Here is a 25,767-nt window from a genome sequence, read left to right as displayed (position 1 = left end):
CGTCTCCATCGAGCTTGCGTTTTATCCCTTTAGTCTTCAATTTTTCATCACAACTAAGCTCTATAGTATCATTCTCTTCTTTCACCACTAGACTTGTTACTTTTGAAGTAACCTCCTCTTCATCACTCGACACCTCATCATCTTCCTTGCTTACCCAAGAAGTTGGATTCGTGTAGGCAATAACTTCAACTAAAAATGGAACAGATGCTCTCGGTTTTGTTCTTTTAACTTGTTGAATTGTTTTGATTTCTTCTTCCATGAGCTTCTCTAATTCTTCAAGTTCATTCTCTTCATCAATGTTGAAAACCTCTTTTTGAGCATCACTCCCTTGGAATCCATCTTCTATTCCAAAAATTTCCTTCTCATCCCTAACTCTCAAGGTGAGCTTGGACTCGTGTATATCAACCAGAGCTCCAGCAGTGTTAAGTAACGGGCGACCAAGAATAATTGGAACATTGGGATCTTCTTTCATATCCAAAACCACAAAGTCTATTGGAAAAACGAATTTCCCAATTTTTACGAGAATATCTTCCACAATGCCCCGGGGCTGTGTCACTGAACGGTTCGCCATGTGAATAGTCATCTTTGTAGCCTTCAACTTTTGAATATTCAATTTTTGATAAAACGAATAAGGCATCAAATTTATGCTAGCCCCAGAATCGGCTAAAGCATAAACCTTCATATTATTCCCAAACTCACATGGGAGAGTGAGTCATCCAGGATCCCCCATCTTCTTAGGTATTTCTCCCAACACAGCTTTTGAGCTTTGCTCACTTAGAATCACCTTAGAATTCTCCTTTAATTGCTGACGAGTGTCTAACAAGTCTTGTAGGAACTTAGCATATTCTGGAACTTTTGCAAGTGAATCAATAAAAGGAGTATTGATAGGAATACCCTTCAATTGCTTGATAAACTCCAAATGTTCTCTCTCCAGTGGACTGAGATTAGCTCTAGACGGGAATGGCAAAGGTGGTTTATAAGTTGGAACAAATACTGATTTTTTCTGTTCAGACCGAGCCCACGACGTGAGCATAGTGGGCTCACGACGTGAACTGGGTATTCCAGCAGATTCTTCGTTTTCGAGTTTCGACTTCTTTGGCTTTGGATCAGGCTGTTGTGGCTCCACTTCTAAGGCTTCTAAGAACTCAGAAATCGCCTCTTCTTCAGTATCTATGGCCATTACGTGAGATTGGGTCTTCTTTTCAGGATTTTTCAGGAACATCTTCTCATTAACCAAAGTGGTAAGTTGACCAAGTTGTACTTCGAGGTTATTGATGGAGGCTTGCTGATTTTTTATTAATGCATGTTGATCTATCATCATTGCGTGATGATTCTTCATTATAGCTCTTTGTTCTTCCATTGCAGTGTCAGTAGCATCGTGTCTTTTTGCTGAAGCTTCCATGAATTTCATCAATATGGTCTCTAATTCTGATTTCTTCTCAACTGGTGGTTGCTCTCTTTGGTAGAAGACTCGGCCAGTTTGCCTAAATTTCTCTTCTTTTTGCTTCTTGTATTCTTCGTAAGGCAGCCACTCTTTCTTTGGTTTTCTCCAATCTTCATCATACTTGTCCCCACTCGAATAGCAAACTTGAGCTTTCTTGTTTCCATATTCATCCATATTGCAATCCTTTGTCAAGTGTGGGCCACTACATCTCTCGCAACCAACTCGAATTGCATGAATTGATTGGTCCATTTGGGTCAATCTCCTATCCATAGTGTTAAGCATTGCCATCACAGCAGCCATCTCTTCAGTTTGTGCACCTCCACTGCCTTTCATTCCATCGCGTCCTGGGTTGTGATACTCACGAGAGTGCTTTGAAAATTCTTCAACCAGCTCCTTGGCCTGAATTGGGTTCTTCTTTGTTAGTGGTCCTTGTGAATCAAGGAGTTGTCTAGTCATGACATTCACCCCATCATAAAATATCGACATTTCTTGCTGAAGATTTAGGTCATGTTGAGGACAATTCCTTAACAACCCCTTGTAGCGCTCCCATGCCTCTTATAATGACTCCCCCGGGTTTTGCTCAAAGTTGGCAATCGCCTTTTTGAGTTTAGAAATTTTGGAGGGTGGGCAAAACTGATCTAGAAATCTCTCACGCAATTGGGCCGATGTGGTGATTGTACCAGGTGGGAGTGCCTTTAACCAGTCTTTTGCTGCTCCCTTGAAAGTGACTGGTAGCATCCTTAGCAAAGCTGTCTCCCTTGGGATATTGGGAGTATTAAAATAATCTGCAATATCGTTCACCTCGTCTAAGTGTTTGAAAGCATCCTCGTGATCCTTCCCGTAGAATGGGATATCCTTAAGTGCAGTAAGGATATGTCCCTTCAACTCGAATGTGACATTGGCAGGAATCGTAGGATGTACTAAACCCGACCCCACATCATCTCGAATGTGCTTCTTGTAGTCTCCCATGGCCATCTCATCTATATTTGCCATCTCGTTCTCCGGCTCGTTCTCGGGTTCACTCTTGTAAAGTCTAAATTCTGTGTCGGATTCGTATTCTGATTCGTGTGGAATAGGAATTGGACCATGTTCTTCAACTTTGCCCTTATCCTTTGAGGCTGAACTCGATTCCACTGTCTTAGTCTTCTTCCCAGACTTCCTTGAAAAGGCTGATTTTAGTTCTTGCAAGGGTGTCTTCTTTGGCGTTTGATCTTCCTTCGCGTTCTTGTTCTTATTTTTGTGAAGGGCTGACTCCGGATCTTCAAGTGGTGGCACCAAAGGTGTGTTAGAGCCTCTGGTCATGAACTCCTGCAAACTAAACAAAATAAAAACGTAAAACTGAACTAAAATAGAAAAATAAACTAAAAACTAAAGAAAACTAAAAATCACAGTTCTCACGTCGTGAGACTATATGCTCACGTCGTGAGTCCTGTAACAGAGGAAAAAAAAATCAAACCTTGCTGGAAAATTAACTTTTTGCAGGTTTTATCCCACAAAAAGGATCGGTTAACCTAAAGCAAATAAATAAATAATAAACTAAGCCGTTCCCCGGCAACGGCGCCAAAAACTTGATGTGCACGGAAGTACCCACTAATTTTAATATTTAAAACCTAACAAACTTAGACTAACTATGCACTTATAGGCAGTGTACCTAGTCAGATTACAGTATAGCTTGGGTAAGTCGGGTGTCGATCACAGGGAACGGTGTTATTAATTAATCTATTTACTACTAAATTAATCTAATTATTAACAAGCTAAAAAGGGTTTTTATATGATTTTGCAAGATCAGACTAACTTAACTCAAATTCAATCAATAATTAAAAACACTCTTATCTAGTTCGAATCCACTTCGTCCTTATGGCTAGCAATTAATTATGGATTATTAAGTTGGTTGTTATTATATTAGTAATTTAGGTCTAAATTTACCAATAGTTAATTAATTCATGTAAAACTATGTATGGTCACACACAATTAAACACAGAACCAATTATGTTTATGAATATGCTATGTACGATTTATCATGCAAACATAATTATGGTCATAATCTATGTTCTCTAGCACAGCCAAGTTAATTACTTCAATTACTAACTAAGATTTTGGTCGATCCTAGCTCTAGCAATTCAATGCTCACTAAATTACTAGGTTATCAAGTTCATGCAGTTAATGGTCACTAAGCTACACATAACATGAATTTAAGCAACTAAAGAAACAACATAAGCATGCTAGGTAACAATAAATCAAACACAAGCAATTCACCAACTAAATAAATCCATATAAAATTATGCTATTCATAAGTTTGAAGCTTCATCTAGCTAGATAAGAGTAGCTAGATTCAGCTGCTCATAGTAGCAACTAATACATAAACACAACTCAAATAAGAAAACATGTCTATAAGTATCAAACAAGTAAACAAATTATGAACTTTTACTCTTTTGGTGTTGAAAACCCTTTTCCAGGACCTTACTTCTGCTGTAAATCGCCTCCTGGAACCTCTTCCTTCTGCCAAAAGTTTTTCAAATCGTAATGGGCAAAGGTTTTTATAATATCTTCAAATTTACCGTTCACGTCGTGAACTCGAGATAATCGTATTCGGCAAGGATTCCTTCACCCGGATGCTTATCTTCTAACTCTTTTTACTCACGTCGTGAACCATCAACTGTTCACGTCGTGAGCACGTCTTTTGGGTGTTTTTTCGTTCTTCTTTTCTTCAAGTCCCCCAAAGTTCCAAGTATTGTCACTTCTGGTCCCTTTCTTTGAAAATACTTTTATTTGGCTGCAAATAACATTTTATCCTCATAAGTACCATAATTCTATGCAAATAACCAAAATATTAAATAAAATGTAGATCAATATTGCCTAAAACTATGTATAAATTTGGCAATATCAAAGTTCAAAATTGAAAACAAAATACATCTACTGTCCAGATTTGAAGAAAAAGGTTCAGATTTGTAAACAAAGCACATCTACAGCCTAGATCTGAAAAAAGGCTCAGATCTGTAAACAAAGTACATCTGCAGCCTAGATCTGAAGAAAAAGGTTCAGATCTGTAAACAAAGTACATCTACAGCCTAGATCTGAAGAAAAAGGTTCAGATCTGTAAACAAGGTACATCTACAGCCTAGATCTGAAGAAAAATGTTCAGATCTGTAAACAAGGTACATCTACAACCTAGATCTGAAGAAAAAGGTTCATATCTCAAAAGAAAGAAGTTAGATCTTTCATCCAACATAGATCTCAAAGTATAAAATACATATACAACTTCGATCTGAAAAACAAAGAAGTTTAAATCTTTCATCTAGCACGGATCTCAAGTAAATATGCACACATAGCACGTAATTTATATAAAATACTTCATATCTATGTGTAAGATGAAAGTAACTATGCACTCACCTGATAAGGAGTGATTCGGACAACACTTCGCTTCTTAAAACAATCTCCTTTGACGAAACCGGGAGGTTTTCTTGAAAACCGGGCTCTGCAGGGGCAGAGTTTCCAAACCATAAAACTCTTTTTCTCGGAGCCTTCGAGTGCTCCGGGGCTTTCTTCTAGTGCTAGGGAAGTTTCCTAGGCTTCGGGGGTGTTTGGGAAGTTTAGAGAGAGAGTACAGAGAGAAAAAGATGGTGAAATGTGTGAGAAAAACGCATGGCTTCGAACCTCTATTTATAGCCGCTGGACTTCGGATTACACTGGGCGTAGTCTTCGGGTACGCGGGGCGTTCCTCGGTACGCTGGGCGTACCTGCGTACGCGGTGTGTAGGAGCGAGGGTCGAACATCGCGTGTCACTCTTCGGATGGATCGACGTGGCTCGTTTCGGACCATGCAAGGCGAGACCGCTGGGCGTAATCTTCTCGTACGTTGGGCTTACCTCGGACGTTGGGTGACCCTTCTCTACGCGGGGCGTAGGCTCGCACCCAGTCTCGCAATTTGACATTCCGACTTAAAAAATTCATAACTTTTGCATACGAGCTCCGTTTTCAACGTTCTTTATATCCACGCGTAGGTGGGACCGTACTCTACAACTTTCGTTTAGACTTCATCAGTTAAATCTTGACCGATTTTAAATTTAATAGTATGAGAAGATTACACTGCTAAACGACCGTGTAAAACTCATAACTTCTACATACGGACTTTCATCTGTCTTTTTATCATTGAGCTCATATTGACGAGATCTTCGATTCCCGTTTAGGTTGTGTCGGCTAAAAAACCGTTCGATCTACAATTCGAACTCCGGGTTGTGCACTGCTGATTCGAAACTTAGAAAAATCATAACTTCCTCATATGAAGTCAGATTTGGGCTTTCTTTTCATGCACGCTCTCGATTTAATGTATGCTACGACTTTCGTTTAGATCACTAATGCTAAAAAGTTCTCTATCGTAATTTCACTATTTATGTCTCACAGTGTCATGCCGGTTCTGTCGCGAAACTTCGACAGACCATAACTTCTTCGTTATAACTCGGATTTCGGCGTTCTTTATATCCCCGGAATCCTTATCACGACCACTACAACTTTCTTCATGGATATCGGGTCTATCTATATTTTTATTTTTGACGCTTATTTTCATTCTTGATTTATTATATCATAATAAACAAGCATAAAGCACATAAATTCACATGATTCACATAATCTCGAATAATTCCTTTTTATTACTTCAAAATGAGGTATATTTGTTGACCATAACGATTACATCAGCGCATCAATGCTTAGCCTCGAAACAGGGCGTTACAGAGTGGCCTCGCCACCCCTCTCGCCAAAACCTTTGCTAAGATATGATACACCATTCCTTAAGAGTCGTTAAGCAAGTTGCCAAGACTAGCTAGCTAAGGAGTAGGGATGAGCAGTTTGTCCCAAATTCCGATCCCGTACCGGTACCGTACCAGAACCGGTACCAAACTGTACCGAATTTGAAAATATAGGACGGTACTTGGTACTCCAAATACATGAAATTCGGGATTCGGTGCCACCGGTACAGGTACTAGTACCTAAAACCGGTACCATTCCCGGTACCGGTACTGGTGATGTTAATTCGGTTCGGTACTCGGGATTGACTTTCAATAAAATTCGGTTTTTGGAAATCGGGAACGGTACGGTCGGTACCGGTTTCGTCCCACGCTCATCTCTACTAAGGAGGCAGCGTGAAGAGAGAGAGAGAGAGAGAGAGAGGTGTAAAGATTTGGGATTGGTTGCTGCACTTTGACTCTCATTTAATCAACTTTTGACCCTATTTTTTATTTAAAATAACTTTTTTTAAGACATGCTAGGGGTGTTACCACTTCCTATGGAGTGCTAAGGAAAAAATATCAATGAGGTGGAAGACAAAAAAAATAACATGGCAGCAAAAAAAAATGATATGACAAGGTGCTAGCTAGGAGTACTGTAACACCGTAAATTTTCAAACAAATTTTTCATTTCAAAACACAATAAAACACATGTCATATTTCCTCAAAATCACAAGTAAGAATTTATCAACACATTTTTATTTAAATTTTTTTATCACAAATCCAGGATCCTCCAAACATAACTCTTTCTCTCGTGTGTACAATCGAGTAGGCGTCTTCCCGATATCATGAAAAGTACCTAAAAAACATATCACATAACACGGTAAGCACGAAGCTTAGTGAGTTCCCCAAAATACCACACACATCTCAGTAGCCTCTCATGGCTATACTCAGATAAGACCCTTCGGTCAGTATGTCTCAGTGGGACCCTCCGGTCCCATAACTCGGGTGGACCCTCCGGTCCTAACTCAGTAAACTCAGGATCATACACATCATAAATCACAAAGACATAATGCAGGATACCACAATACTCAATATAAGCACATAGACATCTCAGTCGCACAAAGATACCACACATGGTAAGTATAGTGAGAAGACTCACCTCTAAAGCTAGCAAGTAACAATCTCGCACACGGAAATCTCAAACTAGCCTCCACCTAACACATAGGATAAATATCTCTAAATAATACTCTATTCATACTCAATATACCAAAAGGTTGCCCTCTCTCTCTCTCTCTTTATAGTTCTTGGATTGGGTAAAAGACCATTTTACCCCTCCATGGTCTCCATTACTCATGTATGACCAAACCCTAAAGTCAACAGAAGTCAAACTCGAGTCAACAGTCTATGTTTGACCCGACTCGTCGAGTGCATCTATGTGAGTCGTCGAGTCCCCTTTGTTTCTTCTGTCCTATCGCGAAAATCCACCTTGACTCGTCGAGTTGTCTCGCCAACTAGTCGGGTCACCCATGTCCAGCCTCATCGGGGAAAAACCCCAGCCGACTCGTCGAGTCAGCTCATAGACTCGGCGAGTCCCTTCAATCTGATTTCTCATTCAGACGATTCAAAATAGCTCTACCACTTCAAGCACTAGATCTAGCATCCCAAGACTCCATTGTCATGTAAAGCTTCGATCTTCACGTTCATGCATGGTAGTTTTGCTCTAACATACCAAAACATGCTCTCACAATGTGTTAAGCACAAAATCCCTCGTATGGGTGAATAAAGTTGGGACCTTTGGACTCTATGGACCTCACAAGGTCCAGATCTGAGGTCTAAACCTCAAGACAACTCTGTAAGCTCGAAGTCCCAAATAAAGGTGGTATAAACCCTAACCTTCCAAAATCATGAGATCTAACCATAAGAATGATAAAGGTGCAGGCTTTTTACCTTCCCCTTGAAGCTTTGGACGAATTGACCCTTGATCCAACAGCTCCTCCTTGTTCCTTGCTGAACAACTCCTCTTCTCCTCAAAAGATGCATTAAAATTTCTCAAGATTAGCTTGGAGACTCTCTTGTAACACCCAAAAATTCAAACCAATTTAATCTTTTTAAAAACATCTCAAACCATTAAAAATCATTACAACTTTGTTTTCAAAATGTATAATATCAGAGTTTTCCCAGAAACATGGACAAAACATAAGGAGCTGTACGATCACGCCTTCGCCTTGCCGCGATCCCCTGATGTATCTGAAACAATAAACTGAAACTGTAAGCTCGAGAGCTTAGTGAGTTCCCCCAAAATACCGATACACATACAATCCATATAAACATATCATAACAAACTGAAAAACATGTAATGGGTCCCAAGCTTTACAGACTGGATTACCCCTGAGCCCACAGTACGAGTCTCCCTTTAGCTCGTAACTGGAATGCTCCCGAGCCCACAGTACGAGTCTCCCTTTAGCCCGTAACTGGAATGCTCCCGAGCCCACAGTACGAGTCTCCCTTTAGCCCGTAACTGGAATGCTCCTAAGGTCTGTTGGCTACCGCACGAAGCAGTACAACCTCAACCCATCCCACATAACATATAACATACCACATAACCACTGAGCATGCAATAATCATATAAAATCACAGGTAGTCCTACAGGTCTACCTAACTGGCATAACTACTAGCATGCAACACTAACTTATACTAAACATCTAACACTGCTAGGATAACATATCCAATGGGCCAGCCTTGGTGCCTTAGACCCCTTAGTATAGTGAGGATAACTCACCTTGCAACTGTCGTCTGAAACTAGAAAGCTCAACTCCCGGATCACCAACACGAACTCCACCACCTAGAGTTACCATAAAACCCTTTTTCATAAATCTCCAAATTACCAGAATACCCTCAGAAGCCAACTGGTCAACTCTTGGTCAAAGTCAAAGTCCACAGTCAAAGTCAACAGTCCATGTTGACTCGACTCGTCGAGTGCAGTTCACCGACTCGTCGAGTCCTTCCTGAACTCGAGAAGTCGTGAAATCCTTGATTGGCTCGTCGAGTTCCCCTTTAACTCGCCGAGTTCATACGTGTCCAAGAATTGGGAGAAACCCTAGCCGACTCGCCGAGTCTTCGAACGACTCGCCGAGTTCAAGGCAATCTTCAACGGACTCGCCGAGTTTGTTCATCAACTCGACGAGTTCATGACCATCTTCATATGACTCGCCGAGTTGACTATGCAACTCGCCGAGTCCTTGCAGACCTTCATCCATGCAGACACTTTTCAAGCCATGCCAAGGTTCCAGATTACATATCCAAGCTTCTAAGGCATGTTTATCACGTAAAGTTGCAAACTTTACACGCATGCAAGGCCCTAAAGGCTCTAAATGACCAATCTAAGCTTCTAATGGAGCTTTACACCATAGGAGTGTCTCATCCTTGCAAGAGCTGGAAACTTTATGGACTTAGGACTCAAAAGAGGTTCAGATCTGAAGTTTCAACTTCAGATCTAGCTCCCATACCAAAATCCCTTCATGAATAACTAAAGAAAGCCCTAGTTTCCACATATGAATGATTCTAGAAGAAAAAGAGGTTAAGGTAACAGCTGGTTACCTCCAAAACGTGCCCAAACTGAAGTAGACTCTGGATCCACACAGAAATCTTGATGCTAGCCTCTTGATCTACAAATTTCCTTCACAAAAGTCACTTCCCAAAGCTCCAAAACACTCTCCAAGCTCTCACTCATGGAAATTAGGGTTTCTGGGTCTCAAGAGGGTGATAGAGGACAGTGGGAGGCGCTAATGGTCCAATATATATGGTGCAAAACCCTGAAGATTAGGGTTTCCACTGCCAGCTCCTACTCGTCGAGTCCCTCATGCCGACTCGACGAGTCATTCATTAATTGACGTGTCCTGGCCCGCTGCTACTCGACGAGTCAAGCGCCAACTCGTTGAGTAGACCTTAGACATGAAGTCTAAATGGAAAAATTAATAATACCTAACGGTTGAGATGTTACACTCTCACAGGTAGTCCTACAGGCCCCAAACCGAATGACTCCTATAAATACTACACTTTCTATTAAACATACTCACACAATTTCTTCTTTTTTTTTCTTACACAATCTCACACTTCTTTTGCATTCTTTCAAAACCAGTGACTCCTATAAGAATGAATTGGTCAGAAAATGAAGAAGATAACTTAGCACGAGTATGGATAGCGGCTTCAGAAGACCCAGTAACGCCTCCTAATTTTTGGGTAAAAGTTGAAAACGTTTTCCATGATTTAATGGGTTGCCAAAGCTTGGCGAAACAACGTACAAGAAGGGCTAAATGTCTTGAATTCAATGGTATTTATAACTTTGTTATAAACAACGTACACGAAGGCGGCCCGTTTGCTGTGACCATGCACCAATATGAAGACACAAAACACACACCGTTTAAACACGTCAAAGCTTGGCGAAAATTGAGAGAGTGTCCAAAATTTAATGATTAAAAATAAGGTTTAAAAAATAGTTTAAGTTGTTTGTGGTTGTATGTTTATGCTTTTTTTTCTGTTTTTTTTATTTTATGTTGTGTGTTTTAAATTAATTTAATCATGTTTCATTGAATAAAAGTTAAAAAAAAAATATGTTTTATTATGTTTTTGAATTAAATTTAATTAAAAAAATATTGTGTTTTTGAATTAAATTTAAATAAAAAATAAGATGAAATGGTGTGTTAGTAGTAAGTATCACATGTTAGTGGTAGGAGAATGTGGTGATGATGTGACATCCACAACATATGTGCTATGTGGTAGGTATAACAGAAATGTGCGTGTTAAAAAAAACCCTATTTTGAAAGATGAAAAGGATTGATGTAAAGTGAAGATGAGATAGGTTTGCTATTAATTCCACGTCAAAGTGAGATGCAGATACAGCGCTCTGGCGCATGTTAGAGTGGGACAGTGAACATGATTGAATTTCGGATACTTGTCTTCTTCAATATATTTTTGTATTTTAAAAATAATAAATTTTGGATCATGGTCCAATCGGATAAGCAAGCAAATGCCAAGTAAACGTCAACAACTTTGACTCTCATCTGTACCCTACACGCGTCACTTATTAACTGCCATCAACGGCTGAGATTAATAACTGCAAATAACAGCCGCCGTACAGATGTACTATAACACATCCCATTGTCTGTGTGCAAATAATACAAAACCATCTGCTGCTAGTCTCAGTCATCACTTCATCGATCGCTCTAGAGAGAGAAAATGGTGATAGAAGAAGAAAGTCCAAGGAGTCCAGAGGCGAAGCTCGGGATGGAGTTGGAGGAGCTGTGGGACATACAGGAGGCTCAGCTTACTCCGACCGAGAAGCTCAACGCTTGTTTCGAGAGTATTCCTGTTTCTGAATTCCCTCATGCTTCGCCTTCACAAGGTATCTTTGCTTAATTCTTTTGATTTTGATTGATTTTACTTATTCCGATTGGCCCTGATATCGCATATACATCCGTTGATTTAAACCTATTTGGATGATCGTATCGTTCTTTATTATATAGGACGGATTAGATCATATGGTTACAGCGACGACTGTGTGATTGGTCTCATATTGCGGATTTTATGTGTAATTAGTTGATTGATACTTATTTAGTTCCTAATTTCCTATTGTCTTTTACGCAATATGCGTCATAATTACCATATTTAGTTAGTTGAGTGTAGTAGCGTGCTTCTCATCGTTCTTATCGTCTACTGTGTTTGAAAGTCATAGCATACGGCCAATCGTACCTGATTGAAATTAGTTTTAGATTTATGCTGAGAACAAATCGAGATGATTTATGTGTAATTCTATTCCAGATTTCAATCGATCGACAGCTATTCTCATAATTCCCATCTTCTTTTAAGCAATCGATTAGACAAATCAGTCAAACGTAGTGGTGTGCGTGTACCTCTGATCGCTGTTGATATCAGAAATTAAATTCATAACGACTTTTTTTGCAGTAATTGAGATTAAATCGGATGCAAGTCTGGGTGAAGCTGTCCGATTGTTATCCCAAAACAAAATTCTTAGTGCGCCTGTTGTAAACGTCGATGCACCAGAGGATGCTAGTTGGATCGACAGATATCTTGGTATGGTGGAGTTTGCAGGCATCGTCGTGTGGATTCTTCATCAGGTTTGCACACTTGTTTCCTTCAAATTCACCATCATTTTCTCTCAAATATATTTTAAACATCATCTGTGTTAATATCATACAGTCAGAAAAGAATGATGGATCCGATGTATTCTCAAGCACATTAGACAACTCTCTGAGACCTGCTGTTGTTGCAGCAGCTGGTGGGATGTCTTCTCCAAGATATAGAAGCTCACAGCCTGAATCTCCAAAAACTGCTGGAAACTTTTTCGAGTTATTAACTTCCTCGGACTTCTATAAAAACACAAAGGTCAACATTCTTTCTTTTCTTCCATATGGGTTGTGCTATTTCTCGCATTTAACCCCTTTTCATATTCGTGTAGGTTAAAGACATATCAGGATCATTTCGATGGGCCCCATTTCTGGCATTACAAACATCAAACTCGTTTCTCACCATGCTTTTACTCCTCTCAAAGTACAGAATGAAAAGCGTCCCAGTAGTGGATCCGGGTGATGGAAAGATCCACAACATCATCACCCAATCTGCTGTGATTCACATGTTGGAAGAATGTGCGGATCTACAATGGTTTAAAAGCTGGGGATCTAAAAAGTTATGTGAACTTGGTCTTCCCCTGATGAACACCAGTGAAGTTATTAAAGTGGATGAAGATGAACCAGTGTTGCAGGCTTTTAGACTAATGAGACAGAAAGGAATTGGTGGATTACCGGTTGTTAATGGAAACAAACCGGTTGCTAATATTAGCATCCGAGATATTCAATTCCTCCTAATCGCCCCTGAGATTTACAAAGATTACAGGTTAGTGTCCTCTTTCTTTTTGAAATCCTTAATTTAATTTTGTGATCCAATATTTATTATGATTTGTTTATAACTTGGCAGATCCATCACTGCTAAGAACTTTGTGACCTCAGTTAAGAGGTATTTAGAAGAGAACAAGAAGGCGTCGCCTTTGGTTAGTGGGATGATCACTTGTAGAAAAGATGATACACTTAAAGAAGTGATTTTGAAGCTTGATTCGAAAGAGATACATCGTATATATGTGGTGGATGAAGAAGGTGATCTTGAAGGTGTGATAACACTTAGAGATATAATCTCAAGGATTGTGCATGAGCCACGTGGTTACTTTGGTGACTTTTTTGATGGGGTGTTGCCTTTGCCTGCCAACAGCCGGGTTTAAGGTTTAAGTTTAACTTTCACTTGTATTGTATTTCTAGTAAAGTTTGTTTGTTTGATGTGTCGTGTCTAACAAGAGTGCTAATCTGTTTGAGTTTGTAAGCTTTGTTGAACTTGGTATGTATCATATCATGTATCTATTTTTTTTTTTTTTTTGTTTTCAAGGGGTCTTGTCTTTGCTTGTGATGTAAAATCAATTCAGTTTTGCATTATTTCTAATTCTCAATAAAATATATAATGTAACAACTGTTTTAACTGATTTTCTTCATAATCACATGTAAACAAGTAAATTCCCTCTATTAGTATTGAAAATTTCCAAATGTGTAGGGATTGATGTACCAAACCTCTTTTTAAGCAAAAACTTTGAAAGGCCACACACGATAATAGACAAACAAGTGGTTTATGGTTCTTTTAAAAAAAAAAACTCAGGTACAAAAATAGTGAACAACCAACCATCAGAAGAATTGATTTGGCTCTAAGAAGAAAGAACCAAAAAATGAACAGAAACCATTAAAAGAAGTGTCTAGTTGCCTTCCCTTGATTGGTTTTTGAAAAGGCAAATCACATAAAATAACAACTTACTTTTTTTTTTTTTTTTTAATTCTCATTCATAAGGAATTTATGTTTTCTATGAAACTGATTTCTATTTTAGGCAATACATCTTAATTTTTGTAGTAATGAAATCCAAAGTATATTGCTATTTTGCAGGGGGGAAAACAACAAATGCACCATATAGATTCTTGTCCATTTAATTAAACCTTCCTTCAAACTTTTTTCAGTATAAAAATATGGTTCAAATCAGAAGTTTGCATTTGTAAAAAGACTCTAAATATCAACAAATGCACCACATAGACCCTCAACCCCTTCATTGACACTTTATACTCATGCAACTGTATAATGTCATTTTTTGAAAAATGAAGCCTTTTGGATGATGGATAATTTCATTTTTCTTTAATACTCTTATCTCAGGGTGGTCATGTAGAACACTATAGCCTTAATAATATGCAGATGTTGTCAACAAGTGCAAGATAATATAGTTCAAAAATATTATTATAATATTCTCCTTTTTCAAAATATGCTTTCACAGTCACAGGCTAACAGCTCCTGTTAGTATCAAAATTCTATTTTTTTTTTCTTTTTCTTGATCAGCAGAAAGGTTGACAAGTCTTGAACCTGTAAATACACAAGAAAAGGGAAAATATTAATACCAAATTACCAAAGTAAATAAATATGCAACCATGAAAGCATGAGACATACCTTGCAAGAGTGATGCATCCATCCTATGTACTTTTTCTTTTGATATTATTATTCAAAACAAAAGGCTTCCCTTCAAATAAATCCATCACATAATTCTCCAAGTCATCAGGGGAATACTTTATATACTTCCCTCCATGTCTTCCACTCTCTAATTGACTCCCAAATCTCCCCAAAAAAGCACGATATGCAGGAAGAACTTTCTCTGATATAGAAATCCTAAGTTCCTCCCTTAGTTGATTATCTGGAACCTTCCAAGCTGACTGTAACCTATAAATATCTTCAAAGCACAAATTGAAGTTCTTAAATCTTTCTTTAAGAATCACCTTGAAGGAAGCACTTGAAGTCCCACCAATTCCTTCATCTTTCAGACACAACAAAGCTTTGCTCCATGCTGCTCTCAGATAACTTGTGTGCCATTGACGAATCTTGCCACGTCGTTTGCGAATCCATTGATCACCCATGAGTGTTCGAAGCTCTGAATCTTTCACTTTCTGAATTATGTAAAGAATGTTATTCATCAAGAATATGTACCTCATTGCACCATCTTCATACGATGTTGACTTTTCCTCAATGTTTGACTCCAAAGAAGTGATCAGTAACTGTAGACGGGTTCCAATAGGGGAGATAGCTGCAACACATTCACCATTGTCAATTTGTGATGAACCAGAGTCATCTGGCAAGAGGGAGTTTAATGTGTCACTGTAATCCACTAGTAATTTCATGTAATTCATGACATAACGGGTTATTGGATGAATGTCACCACCATGGATAGGTTTAGAGGTTTCAGCCTTTACAGCTTTCTCAAATTCAACAAATGTCCCTACAGCTGACATGCTGAGTCCTTTCAAAACTCCCTTCACTTCGCTGCAAACTAACTCTCCAGAGTCATATAAAGCTTCTAAATCTTGTGAAGCATCTACAAGAACTTCGTACATGTCAAGAATTCGAAATAGTTTCTCTGAAGATCTTACACCAATGGCTACTGCCTCACCAAAGTTCAAGAGCTGCATCACACAACCTTTTGTCGTTTCAACAAAGCAGAGTTCTTGAATAAGTTCTGATTCGTTGAAGACCTGTTCACATAGACGCTTTTCCCCAAATAAGAGAACCCTAACTACAACTTTGATAGCTAAGATCCATTTCTTGGCTTTTTCATCCAAAATCTTCCATTCAATTCTCTGTACCTCTTCGATGCTATGCCTTTCCACGCCCAGAATCGACAAACACTCATCCAGGACATCACGGCGGACGTTACTGTATACCTGGCAGCACTCTTTTTCGTAGCCTGACCTAATCATCCGATCAGCGATGTCTTTAAGCTCCTCTATTGCTTCAACACGAATCAAATCCACACAAAAATCACCGCCTAAGCTTGCACCTCTCTCGTGATGATAGCCGCTCCCTTCTTGTTCGTCCTCTCGAAAACTCTCTACTGCGTCTCCTATTTCGCCATTGTTGAAGGTAAAGGAGCGTGAAACTGAACGGACAGATCCGTACAGCCGATCTGCGTCTAGAGGAACAGTGTTACGGATCAAAATATGACGAAACTCGTCCTCGAGCCTCGACATAGCCAACTGCAGCGCGTTCTCAGCTCGATCCATGACGTCGTCGTCTTCCTCCGATTCGACATTCAGACCTTCCGTCAACTGAATAATCAGATCAACCGCGGCCAAGTACTCTGAAGCCTCTTCAGGACATTCCTCCCACGGCAACGAATTCCTCGACGACGGATTACTGGCACCGCCTGGATCGTGTTCAAGAATAATCTTCTCGGCTCTATCAAATTGATTCCTAGTTTTGCTATCATCGGCACTGCCGTCCATCAAATCGGAGATGTTTGACAACCGATTATCAAATCGAGAAAGGATCAAGATCATGTCTTCCGTTGCTTGTGTATTCATGTTTAGACTCTTTACAATTTGCTGAGCTGTGGCTAGAACTCTATCTTGCCCTTCCATTGTCGTCGCCATCACCGGACTTTATATGAAGCGTGTATGCTTGTGTCCGTCTGTGTACCTGATTTCCGTTCTACGGCGAATGACGATCAAATGTGTGTGTGTGTGTGTGAAGATCGACCGGTTTTGCAAGTGATATTAAGCAATTGACGAATCCATTCCTCTTCCCACTCACGGTGTACGTTTGTGTTCCGGGATTCTTTTGCGATTCCTTTTTGGCCGGCCTCAACGGGGTTTCGTCACACATTTCGGTGACGGGTTTATAGGAAATATTTTTCTAGAGTAAAGACAAAATTACACATCGGTCCTTATGGTTTATAGATTGAAAATATATTTTTGGAGTACATATCCTGAATATCATATTCTGGAGGAGTACTTTTGTTCTTGACTTATGATCCGGAATACGATATTTCTGGAGTATTTACGATTTTGTTCCGAAGTGGGTGCCGGTTGGTGGAAATTTGGTCCGAAATCTAACACTTCGTACCTTCCGGACTGAAAAAGTGTATTCCGGACTGAAGTCTGGAACGGCCGTACATTCCAGAGTGTTATTCCGGAGAGCTAGAATTAGGGTTTTTATATGTTTTTGTTCCAAATATGCAATACATTTGTGTGTTTGATAGTTTCCAAAAACGTTCCGGAATGAATACGTATATGGGTTTTTTTCGAGTACCCATTTCTAGTGGAGGGCAATGGCAGCGCATCGACGGATGTATGCAGTATCTTGCTCCAGATTACACATGCTTTGGTGTCGATATAAACAATGATATCATCTTCGTTGGGGTAGTTACGTTGGTTGCTTCCAATTCCAGGTTACACACTAATCAAATTCGTCTATCTTTTCAATGTCCTAGATCAAATATAGTTATGCATATTCTTGATGATAACGATGTCATATATTTTCTTAGTTTTGTTACTACTTTGCCTCCCAACACAGTGCAATTGTTTGTTGTTAATAATGTTATGGAAAGTGGTACTAATTGATTTCCTGAGGAAAATCATACTGGAAATGGTTCTTCCGATGTTGGAAGTAACCAAATTTGTAATTTATTACTTATGACAACCAACCATGTTCCTTCTTACAATGACCCTATACATGGGGGTGATTATAGGTCTAAAGGTAAGACTGTTGTTCATGCTGACCTTACTGTTAATTTTGGTGAATCTGTGAATGATGAGGTAAAACTAATGATGTTGGTTGATGATGGTAATATATTTCCACATGGAGAGCCAGTTGAACATTTTTCAAAGTTACACTGAATTTGATAGGGATGATTATGAAGATGGAGAGGAGTAAACTGATCCCTTACAACCCCGAAAAGCACAACAACAAAAGTTTCCTTTTTATTTTTCTGATTTTGAAGAAACACAACCCACCCATTCGGGTATGCATGAACCTTTACTACTGCCCGAATTAGCTCAACAAAATTATAAAGGGGCCACAACGCACAACTATAATTCCTATCTGAAGTTATACCAAATATTAAAAAGCAAATAAGCACTTAAGCTTAATTTAGGATTCAAATTGTTAGTGAAGGTTTCCAATATAAAGTGAAAAAATCTACAAAAGACAGGTTTGAAGCTGTTTGCTATATGGATAATTATGACTGGCGGATTAGGGAAACAAAACATAATACTACTGATACATTTCAAATGGTTAAGACATCGGAGAAACACACTTACTCAAACACACAGCTACGTCCCCATCATCGACAAGCCAACAAAAAGGTATTGGGTCACTTAGTGAAGGGCATATTAGCTGATAGTACCGGTAATATGTTGTGGTGGAAACAGATACAATGAACTTTAAATGAGTGTCTATGTGTACATATTTCATATTGGCAAGCATGGAATGCTAAAATGTATGCTCTAAATCTATTGAGAAGGACCCTTGAAGAAAGCTTTCTAAGACTACCTTTATACTATTACAACTTAGAGAAGAAGAATCCAGGGACGGCTACACATATAAAGACGAGTGATGACAACAAATTTGAATACTTTTCCATGGCTATCGGTTATGCGGTAATATATTTTATATACCTACTTCTTTATATTTAATGTTCATACAGATGTGTTCGCTTTAATTAGATTATAAATTACTTTATAGGTTCGAGCATTTCAAAGATGTTTGTGTCCTGTTATTATCATTGATGACACACACCTTTAAGGAAAATACTTGGGCACCATGTTCCTAGTAGTAGGCATGGATGTTAATAACCAAATCCTCCCTATTGCATTTGGTGTTGGGAAAACTAAAAGTGGAGAGTCATGGATTTGGTTTTTATCAAGACTCAAAGAATGTATTGGGGACATGCTATCTTTGGTTATCATATCAGATAGAGCAAATTCAATTAAAATGGTCATTCAAGTCGTGTTCCCGAATGCATATCACAGACTCTGTTGTCGCCATTTGTTTATTAATATGAGAGTAAAGATCGGCAAGCAAGAGATAACAAATATATTGTTCTGGGAGGATGCAAAGGCTTACCGAGAGTCTGATTTTAAAGAAAGCTTGGGTAGGCTATGTCGTGCACTGAACGATGATTGTCAGACATGGCTAGACATAATCGATAACGAGAGATAGGCAAGGTCGTGTTTCCTTATGGTTTGGTGAAACATCCCAAAAATACAAGCCAAAAATTTCGTTTTTAAAATCATTTAACAAACATAATATTATCACCATAAAATAAAAGCATCAAACATGTATCTCAAAATCTCATAAAATCTGTCAACATATAACTGTCTCATATAAAAATATCAGAGTAAGCTCCCGGGCTAATAAAACTGTGGTGTGTGCTATGCCATCACCTCGAGCCCTTCCTTTTGCTAGCTGAAGTACCTGAAACCAAAACTGAAAACTGTAAGCACGAAGCTTAGTGAGCTCCCCCAAACTACCACATACCATACAAAGCACATATAACAAATAACATAACCCTGGGACTACTCCCAACTGCATCGGGACGAATCCCAGCATCGGCTTACCCGACATCGGACTCCTGCTCGACATCGGGCTCACCCCGACATCCAACCGCATCGGGCATCAGGCTCACCCCGACATCCGACCACATCGGGCATCGGGCTCACCCCGGGATCGGGCTTACCCCAATACATACATAACATAATCACATAATCTGCATCGGGCTTGCCCCGACATCGGGCTTACCCCGAAACACTTAACATATAACATAAAACATAATCGCATATACTGTATCGGGCTTGCCCGACATCGGACCGGAGTCCGGGACACATAACACATAACACATATACATGCATGAATCATAAAGACATCAAGCATACTTAACTACTTCTCAGTACCGCCCCGGCATCGGACCGAAGTCCGGAAACATATAAACTGCATCGGGCTAACCCCGACATCGGGCTCACCCCGACATACTCTACTACTTAAATGGGCCAGCATTGGTGCCTTAGACCCGTTCCTACTGGAGGAAAACTCACCTCGTGTGACTGACTGCTGCAACTCTGGGTGAGGAATCTCTGTCTGCTGCTCCGACGACTCTCCGGCTATAAATTTCCATAAAGGTACTTAGTCAAAAACTGATAACTACTCTTAGGGTAAAATGAACATTTTACCCCTGGCTAAAGTCAACACCCTGGTCAAAGTCAACACCCAGTTGACCTGACTCACCGAGTTGGTTCGCCAACTCGTCGAGTCCCTATTCTTTCATTTGTTCCCAACCCCGACTCTACTCGTCGAGTCTAGAAAGAACTCGACGAGTTCTCCTTCAATCATAACATCGGGACTATCTTCATCTGGCTCGCCGAGTTCATCCTTGAACTCGTCGAGTTCATCTTCATCATATGAGTGTGACTAGTCTGTGACTCACCGAGTTGTATGAACACCTCGTCGAGTTCGTCTTCATGGGTTGGGATATTGCCTTGGACTCGCCGAGTGTGTTCATCCACTCGCCGAGTCCCATGGTTTCCAGGTCCATAACTACATCTATTTTGTTGAGTCCCCCTTCTGGGCTCATCTAGACCCCTTCTAGACTCAACTAGATCCCTTCGAATCAGAAAAGGTTGGGGAACCCAAACCCCCGACTCGCCGAGTCCCATGAACGACTCGTCGAGTCAACTAATGTCCATGCCCATAACTCGATTTCTGTTGTGCTAATCTCATCCAAAGGGTAGATCTGGGCTCCTAAGGTCGATATAACACGTAAAGTCATGAACTTTACGTCCATGCATGGGACCTTTAAGCTCAAAAGACGAAAAATAGGGTTTATTACATGTATGGGGTTCTCATGGCCATAAAGTTGGCACCTTTATGCCATGATAACCCTCCAAGGTTCCAGATCTGAAGCATTTACCCTATATTACACTCTACAATCCGAAATGGCTTGGAAATGCCCCCAAAGATGTCAAGATTCAAGCCCCAAAGTAGATCTACCAAATAAGGAGTCAAGATAGGAGCTCTTTACCTCGAATAACTAGAAGTGCAACCACAACTCTGGATCCACTGACTTGCTTCTTGACTCACCAAGCTTTCCCTTCCTTATTCTAACTTCAAATCACAAGGAAAGGCACAAATTGCTCAAGAATTCTCACAATTGATTAGGGTTTCGAGGACAGAGCTTGAAGGTGATGGAGGCTGGGGTGGAAGCCTCATAAGATGTTTAAATATGGTGCAAACCCTCCAATTTAGGGTTTCACTCAGACAGCTCCTACTCGTCGAGTCGGTCCTCCGACTCGTCAAGTAGGTCACATAGTCCCCCGAACCGGAGTCGATCCTACTCGACGAGTTGGGCCTCCAACTCACCGAGTCCAAGGGTAAAATATGAAGTTTGGCTTGGATTTAAATGCGTACCTGAGACCGGGTGTTAGAATTCTCCCCCGCTTGTCTTAGACTTCGTCCTCGAAATCTGCTGTCTCTGAAAACAACTTTGGGTAGTGCTCCCTCATTTCCTCCTCGGGCTCCGACGTCCACTCTGAATCCTTGCGGTGCTGCCACTGCACCTTCACTAACTCTACCCTCTTGTTCCTCAGCTCGTTCGACTTGCGATCTAAAATCGCCACGAGTCTCTCGACGTAGTTCAGGCTATCGTCAAATTGAATGTCCTCAAGGGGTACCACTGCTGAATCATCCACTAAGCACTTCCGCAACTGAGAAACATGGAACATGTTGTGGATCTGGCTGAGCTCTGCTGGAAGATCTAACCGATAGGCAACCCGACCCACCCGGGCCAAAACCCTAAATGAACCAATGAACCTGGGGCCCAGCTTGCCCCGCTTCCGAAACCTGATAACACCCTTCCCGGGTGACACTTTCAGGAGGACCATATCACCCACCTGAAACTACAAGTTCGAACGTCGCTTGTCGGCGTAACTCTTCTGCCGACTCTGAGCAGTCTGGATCCTGCTCCGGACTTGCTGAATCCGCTTAGTGGTCTTGAGTACTACCTCTGTACTCCCCATGACTCTCTGACCGACCTCACCCCAACAGATTGGGGTCCTACACTTCCTCCCATAGAGCATCTCGAAGGGAGGCCGGTCTATACTGTGACATCCCCATTTTCACGGCCAGAAAAGACCGATTTTGTTTATGCTTTATAAAAACCAGAGTACTTCTTTTAATAAAAATGTTGCGGAATTTGTTCCCAGAAAAACATGATAAATGTGTTATCAAAGCATTTCCGAAGAAATGTATTTTTATTCCTTTTAAAACCTTGGGATGTCATTGTCAATACAGAAACATAAGCATAAACAGAACTTACATTCATTTACTCTTGTGATCTACATCTCTTTTAAATCTCTCAGTGTAAAGTGGCTTCGTATCGACACCTGTGATACAAATAAGCTTGAGTGGGTCAGGTTGGGAAACCTGGTGAGTACATAGGGTTTTCAACCCACAATAATATAGTTAATTTGTTTCTTCACATAATACATGTCAAACAATTAACCCGATTGCCCATCCCCATTTTCTTCATTTAATATTCCCTAGAGAATTATCTTAAGGGTCATCTCCTATATCGTATTTACCTCTCATCTCTTTACATCACATTTCCTTATATGTTCGTTCCTAAGGACTTTTCCTAAGGATCATTGCCTACAACTCATAGACAGTAATGATTCGGGGATTACCCCCTCAATACGCGCTTAGTAAGGGTTGGAGTATCATCGCATGAATACGTAGTTACAACATCGCCTGAACTCGTAATTCATAGTAAGGGTTAGAGTATCATCACATGAATACGTAGTTACAACATCGCCTGAACTCGTAATTCATCACCTACAGGTTATGAGCCTGCTGGTGTTTCCACGGGGTTGTCTAGAATAGTCCGTGGTCGCCATCTATACTCTGGTAGATGACTACATCTCCACATTGCCGGACAAGGTTATGGTATCTTTCCTCCTACATCACCGATTCATCATCACCTATCTATCCTCACCTAATTATCATCACCTTCCTATCATCACCTATCTCTCATCATTTTATTTTATCACACACTAACTATTTCATCTACCCATGTTTTATCCCAACATATTTGTAGGTATAAAATAAATATACAGTTTGAATCATTTAAAACATGTATAAAATCATTCATCCAACATAGACAACAAGTATTCAGATAATATGCACACATAGCACGTAACTTATATAAAATACTTCATATCTATGTGTAATATGAAAGTAACTATGCACTCACCTGATTAGGTGGTGACTCGGTACTCGGACAGCACTTCGTTATCTCAAAACAATTTTCTCTTGACAAAACCTAGTATCAATACCACTAGGGTTTAGTCTAACGTTAACCGCGACTAATTAATAGTCTAGCTATTATTACTATTATATAAGCGTTAAGCAATACTCTTATATAACTCATAATAATAGCCCAAATAATTATCTTAAGGTCCTAATAATGTTACTATAATTAATTAGAAGCTATATTAAAAATAGCGTAGGCGTGGCTCACTTACAGCGGGTTTTCTCGAAAATCGGGCTCCGCTGAAGCAGAGTTTCTAAGCCGAAGGCTCTTCTTTTCGGAGCCGTCGGGCGCTCCGGGCCTTCCGCCTCGTGCTAGGGAGTTACCCTAGGCTTTAGGGGGTTAGGGAGGCTTAGAGAGAGGTTCTAGAGAGAGAAAGAAGAGTTTGGAGGGTGTGAAGAATGAGGGAACCCGACACTCTTATTTATAGGGTGAAATCCTGATGGACTCGCCGAGTCAGGTCACTGACTTGTCGAGTCAGTGCCATGTGTCATCACCTGATGGCTTTTCTTGGGGAGAAAGCCTTGGCCCATATTCAGCCACGTCACCCGATTTCGCACAGCACCCTGCCGACTTCTAGACCCCGTAACTTTCGCATACGAGCTCCGTTTTCAACGTTCTTTATATCCACGTGCAGGTAAAAACAATATCTACAACTTTCATTTTGACTCCGTCGGCTAATTCTCGACCGATCTTAAATTTAACAGTAGGAGGAGATTAGACTGTTAAATGACCGCGAAGAATTCGTAACTCCTTCATACGGACTCCGTTTCGCCTGTCTTTTTATCGTTGAGTTTCTATTAATGAGATCTTCAAATCTCATTTAGGTTGCGTAGGCCAAAAACCACTCGAACTAAAATTCTAGTTTCGGGTCGTGCACTACTATGTCAAATCTTAGAAAATTCATAACTTCCTCATATGAAGTCAGATTTGGGCGTTCTTTTTTTGTATGTTCTTGGTTTAACGTATACTACAACTTTTGTTTAGATCACTAAGGATAAAAAGTCATTTATCAAAAATTCACTATTTACGTCTCCCGGTGCCGTGCCGGTTTTGCCGTAAAACTTCGACGGGCCATAACTTCTTCGTTATAACTCGGATTTTGGCGTTCTTTATATGTACGGAACCCTTGAGACATATTCTACAACTCGATTAAGATTATTTATTCAAAATAATCTTTTGTCGAAAAGTCATTTTTGACCCCTATTATCTCTAAATTGACTAGCCCGGATCTACGGGCGTTACATATACTGGAGTGATAGTTGTTGTTATATGAAAATTCCGCTAGCGGAAGATACGTATCCTAACTGCCACTGAAATCTAGCACACATGCACGAAGCATGTCCTCGGGAGTCTGAATCGTCCTCTCGCTCTGCCCCGTCCGTCTGATGGTGGAAAGCGGTGTTGAAATGGAGACGAGTACCCATCTCGTCGTGAAACCGCTTCCAAAACCTGGAAGTAAACCGGACATCTTGGTCTGACACCACCAAGACAGGCACTCCATGACATGCCACTACCTCTCGCATATATATCTCGGCCAACTTCTCGGCCGAGATGCTCTCCTGGATCGGTAAAAAATGGGCGCTCTTGGTAAACCGATCCACGATGACCCATATCGAATCAACCCCACGTGCGGTCCTGGGAAGCTTAGTAATGAAGTCCATAGTGATATCCTCCCATTTCCACACGGGAATGTCTAACGGCTGCATCTTGCCGTGGGGCCTCTGGTGCTCTGCCTTGACCTACCTGTAGGTCAGGCATCTCTCCACATACCAAGCTATGTCCCACTTCATACAGGGCCACCAGTAATCGGGTCGAAGATCTCTGTACATCTTCGTCGCCCCTGGATGGATGGAGAACCGAGACTTGTGGGCCTCATCCATCAACACCTGTCGTACTCCGCCCCAGTACGGTACCCAGACCCGCCCATGCCGGGTCAACACTCCTCGACTATCGTAATCAAACGAAGCTACTCGGCCCACTATCCGCTCGCACTTCTGGCGCTCCTCCTTCAGGTCCTCAACATGCGCCTCCCTAATCTGCTCCAGCAGTGGAGTAATCACTGTCATCCTCAGACAGATATATCAGATCGGAGCCGCTACCGCCTTATGACTCAGGGCGTCGGCCACTACGTTGGCCTTGCCCGGGTGGTAAAGGATCTCACAGTCGTAATCCTTTACCACATCTAACCACCGACGCTGCCTCATGTTCATATTCGGCTGATCCATGAGGTACCTCAAACTCTTGTGGTCCGTGTAGATAGTACACCGGACCCTGTAGAGGTAATGCCGCCAAATCTTGAGGGCGAACACCACTGCCCCCAGCTCCAAATCATGCGTCGGGTAGTTAGCCTCGTGAGGCTTCAACTGTCTCGAGGCATAAGCT

At 40.7% G+C, this 25,767-nt stretch overlaps 2 protein-coding genes and 1 non-coding gene across 3 annotated transcripts; 2 read left to right on the top strand and 1 right to left on the bottom strand.

Moving 5' to 3' along the window:
- The first annotated feature begins 1,946 nt into the window (after positions 1-1,946).
- LOC145118292 (small nucleolar RNA R71) lies at positions 1,947-2,053 on the top strand. The gene has a single exon (XR_013713250.1). It is a non-coding gene; the product is annotated as a small nucleolar RNA R71 (small nucleolar RNA).
- A 9,282-nt stretch (positions 2,054-11,335) lies between these two features.
- Positions 11,336-13,703, top strand: LOC145117504 (SNF1-related protein kinase regulatory subunit gamma-1-like). Its single transcript, XM_079053786.1, has 5 exons — positions 11,336-11,565; positions 12,126-12,298; positions 12,381-12,566; positions 12,640-13,073; positions 13,155-13,703. The coding sequence occupies exons 1-5, from the start codon at positions 11,400-11,402 to the stop codon at positions 13,450-13,452; spliced, it is 1,257 nt and encodes a 418-aa protein (XP_078909912.1). The 5' UTR covers positions 11,336-11,399; the 3' UTR covers positions 13,453-13,703.
- Positions 13,704-14,482: 779 nt separating this feature from the next.
- Positions 14,483-16,914, bottom strand: LOC145117503 (exocyst complex component EXO70B1-like). Its single transcript, XM_079053785.1, has 2 exons — positions 14,706-16,914; positions 14,483-14,621 (listed from the first exon to the last, which is right to left on the bottom strand). The coding sequence occupies exon 1, from the start codon at positions 16,673-16,675 to the stop codon at positions 14,729-14,731; it is 1,947 nt and encodes a 648-aa protein (XP_078909911.1). The 5' UTR covers positions 16,676-16,914; the 3' UTR covers positions 14,483-14,621; positions 14,706-14,728.
- Positions 16,915-25,767: the final 8,853 nt, after the last annotated feature.

The sequence above is a fragment of the Lactuca virosa genome, chromosome 5, assembly GCF_052849685.1.
Source record: "Lactuca virosa cultivar CGN04683 chromosome 5, Lactuca_virosa_CGN04683_v6, whole genome shotgun sequence".
Classification (NCBI taxonomy): Eukaryota; Viridiplantae; Streptophyta; class Magnoliopsida; order Asterales; family Asteraceae; genus Lactuca; species Lactuca virosa.
Note: the sequence above shows the minus strand (reverse complement) of the source record. Positions and strands in the feature narration are given on the sequence as shown.

Coding starts and splice junctions, on each gene's coding strand:
- LOC145117504 (XM_079053786.1), top strand. CDS start 11,400: ATGGTGATAGAAGAAGAAAGTCCAAGGAGTCCAGAGGCGAAGCTCGGG. Junction 12,299..12,380: donor TCGTGTGGATTCTTCATCAG/GTTTGCACACTT, acceptor AATATCATACAG/TCAGAAAAGAATGATGGATC. Junction 13,074..13,154: donor GAGATTTACAAAGATTACAG/GTTAGTGTCCTC, acceptor ATAACTTGGCAG/ATCCATCACTGCTAAGAACT.
- LOC145117503 (XM_079053785.1), bottom strand. CDS start 16,675: ATGGCGACGACAATGGAAGGGCAAGATAGAGTTCTAGCCACAGCTCAG.